The 4,504-nt window shown below is 42.3% G+C and overlaps 1 protein-coding gene across 1 annotated transcript in view; it reads left to right on the top strand.

Annotated features, from left to right (window-relative positions):
* The first annotated feature begins 1,280 nt into the window (after positions 1-1,280).
* Positions 1,281-4,504, top strand: part of CDC73 (cell division cycle 73) — a 126,336-nt gene continuing 123,112 nt past the window's right edge. The window contains exons 1-2 of the mRNA XM_003785600.3: positions 1,281-1,609; positions 3,870-3,975. Coding sequence (XP_003785648.1) covers positions 1,479-1,609; positions 3,870-3,975 — 237 coding nt within the window. The 5' untranslated portion in view covers positions 1,281-1,478. The remainder of the gene's footprint in view (positions 1,610-3,869; positions 3,976-4,504) is intronic.

The following is a 4,504-nucleotide window of genomic DNA, read 5'->3' as shown; positions in this document are numbered from 1 at the left end:
TCCCTAGCCACTGAGCTAAAGGTGCCCAGCCAGTTAATTCTTTCTAATGTGTGCTTGGGTGAGGTTCAGGAAAATTCCACATGGGTGAGAATATTTCACAAATTCAGTTGCAAAATCACTATAGATAGTATAGGAAATGAATGCCATAATTCTATAGTCATAGTCCTCTGTGCTGCACATAACAAAAATGATTTTCCAAGAACAGGTCAAAGAATTTGGTTTTATCAACAAGGGACTTGTTTTTTACCTTTTGACATAATTAAATGTATTTTAAAAATGGGACACATGGGATCATTTAGTTAATATTCACAGGTCATAAATATATTTCAGCATTTCCAGCACTGCAAGGGCACCAGGGAGCCTTCTCAGTACCACTAAAAAAGCCGGGTAATCATAAAGTGATCTAATGTGGGCAATCTGGGGTTTCTGTTAAGAGTAACTTTCCCATTTACATCCTTCAACAGATTCATTTGTACCTAGCCTTTGGGGATTGGCGGGGAGAAGAAACAGAGAAGGAAAAAAATCATGCAAGAAATACCGAGTTGACATATTAGAGGCTTTCACCTTACTTTGGTATTAACCCCATTTTCTCTATTAACCGATTGAAGCGTGAGAAGGTATGTAACTTGACCGAGGCCAAACAGCAAGTATGAAATAACAAACAGTGGTGCCCAGAATTGTTCTTCACCTGACTCGGTCTTCTCCACTTAAAACCAACAAAAAAGGAAAGCTGGGTCTTCACGTGAAAAACAAACAAAACCCCCAATCCAGCCCCACCCCTACCCCTTTCCAAACAGCTTATCCGGATCACAAAAACCTAGAGGCCTTTGGCTAGCCCTGGGTCGGAGCTAGAAGGGAAGATAACCCCAGTGCTCCTAAAATTCTTGGCTAAACTCCACTCTGGCCTAACAAAGATACCAAAACCTTTGGCCGCACACAAGGTAGGTAGGTAGTTATACGCTCAGCGCGCGCTTCCAGTGTGAAAGCACGGAACCCGCCGTGCAGGTGCGCGCGCACCTGTCGTCCCGGGTGCGTGCCGTGCGGGAGAGGGTACGTGCTCTGCGCGCGCGCCCGGCAATGTTCTCCGTACGTGCGCCGTACGTGGGTGAGGTGTTCTTGCGTTCCGCGTTTCGCGAAGGCAGTGGGCTGAGTGCCGATTTAGAGTCTGGGAGGGGCATTTTTCCAGGCGGTCTCGGCTCCCCCTGGCGGCAGCCGCGCTCCGCGGGAGGAGCGCAGTCAGGCGTTCTCCGCGGGCAGCCGGCGGCGGGGCCTTGCCTGATAGCGCGGGGTCCTCGGCGGCCTGGGTGGCTACTGCTCCTGCTGCTGTCGTATTTGAGGACGGGTGTTACTGCTGCTGCTGTTGGTTCGCGGCGGAGGCGAAGGAGGAGGAGGAAGAGGGCGAGGCGACGGGGTAGAAGGAGGCAGGCGTAGCGTCGGCGGAGGGGCCCGGGACCGGCGGCGGCAAGGGGGGGGGGAAGATGGCGGACGTGCTCAGCGTCCTGCGACAGTACAACATCCAGAAGAAGGAGATTGTGGTGAAGGGAGATGAAGTGATCTTCGGGGAGTTCTCCTGGCCCAAGAATGTGAAGACCAACTATGTAGTTTGGGGGTAAGTCCGGCATAAGTGTGGTCCGGGGATGGCAGCGCAGTGTTGAGCGCCCCCAGGCGACCTCTTTTTTAACCCCTCCCCCCCGTTTCTCTTGGTGCTGGGATAAAACGGGTGCTCTGGGAAAAAGTTTCTCTTGAGCAGTAGTTGCACATTTGGGGGCGGAGGGAGGTTCCCTCTGGAGCGGTCCATCCTTTATATCTTTAGGAAGTCAAATGTGCACCATGCGAGTTTCTGAGTAATCCAGTTCATTTTTAGCAATGATGCACTAAGTGCCAGCAATGCGCAGAGCTGGTGCACGAACACACCTGAACACAGGTGCACAAAGGAGCACTCCTTCTGTTGCCGGAGATGTCTCTTTTTATTTTTCCTCTCGTCAAGGCTGCCATATGTTGCGTCTGTCTCCGCTGATCCTTGCAGCTTCTGGTCAATTTTTTTTCTCCATTCGTTAGTGGGGAGGGGGTTGTCTTTCTAGAAAAGAAGAGAATGAACTGTGTGAAGTTAAGACGGGTGGAAATTGGTGAATTTGGAAGAGTCATCAACATGTGTGTTAGAGGTGAAGTTTCTCTGGAGAAAGTGGTGAAATGAAATGAGCTTTGCAAATGTAATAAATCGATAATGTGTGTGATTTGGAAGTTATTTTTATTTGCTTTTGCGGCGAGAAGTGTTTAAAGGGAAATGTTTTGGAATGTTAGACCACGTGGGATTTTATGAATTTAAGTCATTCAGAAGAAAAAATCTACGTACTTGTCATTGGTTTTTCATTAAGATAATTCATATCTCGAACCACTAACTTTTTTTTTTTAATCGAATGGAGTGGGCTTTTGAATGAAGCTTTATGAAGAGTTGATGAGAAAGTAGAGGAAATTTTTGTGTTGATTAGTTTGGGATTTTTTTTTTTTTTTGTCTTACAATTAGTTCGATGAAATGTTGATTAACTGATTTTTTTTTGGTAAATTTCCTGTGTTCTACACTTTGAAAGAATTTACACGTATAGAATTAAATTTGATTGGATTTTTAATGGATGTTTTTCTTTAAAAAAGCAGTTAAGGAGTATCTAGTGGAGAGTTCATTCTGAGAAATAAAAAAAAATTATGAGACCTGGGTTCCTGCCACAAAAATAGGAACTTAGTCTGAGTAGAAGTGTTTAAACTCATTATGTGATGTGAAACGCTTTCTAGCTTGTAAGAAGAGAGCAGTCAATGTAATTGGGATGTTAGGGATGGTTCCATAGAAGTGTGTTTGACGTGCTTGCATCCAGCAAAGTTTTCTTGAATGAACGAATGAGGAAATGAATAAGCTTTAAGAAATAGATAGAAATTATCTGGGTGAAATAGTGGATTAAGTTTTCCAGGATGAGTGAACTGTATGTTTAAAGGAATAAGAACTGGAAAGTGAATGTGTTGACAGAAATTCAGTGAACCCAATGAAAAAGGAATACTTAGAATAGTAGAGTTCAAGCTTTTCAACAGTGATTTACACCAAGAAATTATTTTTATTTTCTGTGTATGTGTGCAGATGTAAGTATGTATATTTAAGAAACACTAATTAAGACTAATTTATGCATACAGTGCTTTCTCCAGGATATGGTTGTTACTGATGTATTAGATTTCGTAGTACTATAATTGATAGTGGTGTGTGGTTTGAAATCCACAGGTTCAGAGGAAAAATGGGAATAGAGGCTAGAGAAGTAGGTTTAGGGCTGATTGTAGTGGGCCTGTATTCACATCAATTCAAATACAGAGCTCACATCTCTAGAATACTTGTTTTTATTGCAGGTAGAATTACATTTTGATTTTGTATCATTGTTCTAATTGGAGGGATGTCTAAATAATCACACCTCTAAAATTCAGTGTTGTATTTAGTATAAGTTAAGGATTTTGTTCAGCAGGATCTTATTTTGAGAGAGCTGTAAGGTAAATTTCTTGTAAGTATGGTACCAGTGATAGTTGTGCATCTCCTAGTTTTTCTCTTATAGATCCTCTTCAATCTGTGACTACTTAGATTTGTCTCTTTCTGGACAAAGCCTAGAGTACTTAGTACCTTAGAGCATGAATTTTGTGTTGCTTCTTTTTTTGCTTTTGTCATGGCCTTCCTTTGTGTTCCTTTTGCCCTCATGACATTCTACATACTAGATTTTGTACTTTATATGTATATAGCCATTGTTGAATAGCCAAGTTGTATAGATTAATGAATACATGTAATTAAGCCCAAAGAGTTGAATTAGAATTGTGAGTAAAAAATATTGCTTTAATTATTTCAGGACTGGAAAAGAAGGCCAACCCAGAGAGTACTACACGTTGGATTCCATCTTATTTCTACTTAATAATGTACACCTTTCTCATCCTGTTTATGTCCGACGTGCAGCTGTAAGTGGAATTCATTTTGTTTTGTTTTTTACTTCATAACAGTAGGTATCATTTAGTGTATACAACGGCCCTTGTTTTCAAATCAAAAGAATGAAAGTTTTTGTTTTTGTTTTTGTTTTGAGACACAGTCTCACTATGTCGCCCTCAGTAGAATGCTGTGGTGTCACAGCTCACAGCAATCTCAAACTCTTGGGCTTAAGCAATTCTCTTGCCTCAGCCTCCCAAGTAGCTGGGACTACAGGCTTCCACCATAATGCCCGGCTATTTTTTGTTGCAGTTGTTATTGTTGTATAGCTGGCCCGGTTGGTTTCAAACCTGTCAGCCTTGGTCTGTGTGGCTGGCGCCATAATCACTGTGCTACATGCGCTGAGCAAAAGGTTTGTATGATTCTCTTGGGTCAAAATTAATTTATCTTGTGATTTATGCAGATTTTAAAATTTATGATATTTGGGGGCAACGAGCCAAATCTATGATCTTTTTTTTTTTTTTTTTTTTGAGACAGAGCCTCAAGCTGTCATCTTGGGTAGAG

Source organism: Otolemur garnettii, unplaced genomic scaffold (assembly GCF_000181295.1).
Source record: "Otolemur garnettii isolate 467f Iridium unplaced genomic scaffold, OtoGar3 scaffold00016, whole genome shotgun sequence".
Classification (NCBI taxonomy): Eukaryota; Metazoa; Chordata; class Mammalia; order Primates; family Galagidae; genus Otolemur; species Otolemur garnettii.
This window is presented reverse-complemented; position numbering and strand designations above follow the sequence as displayed.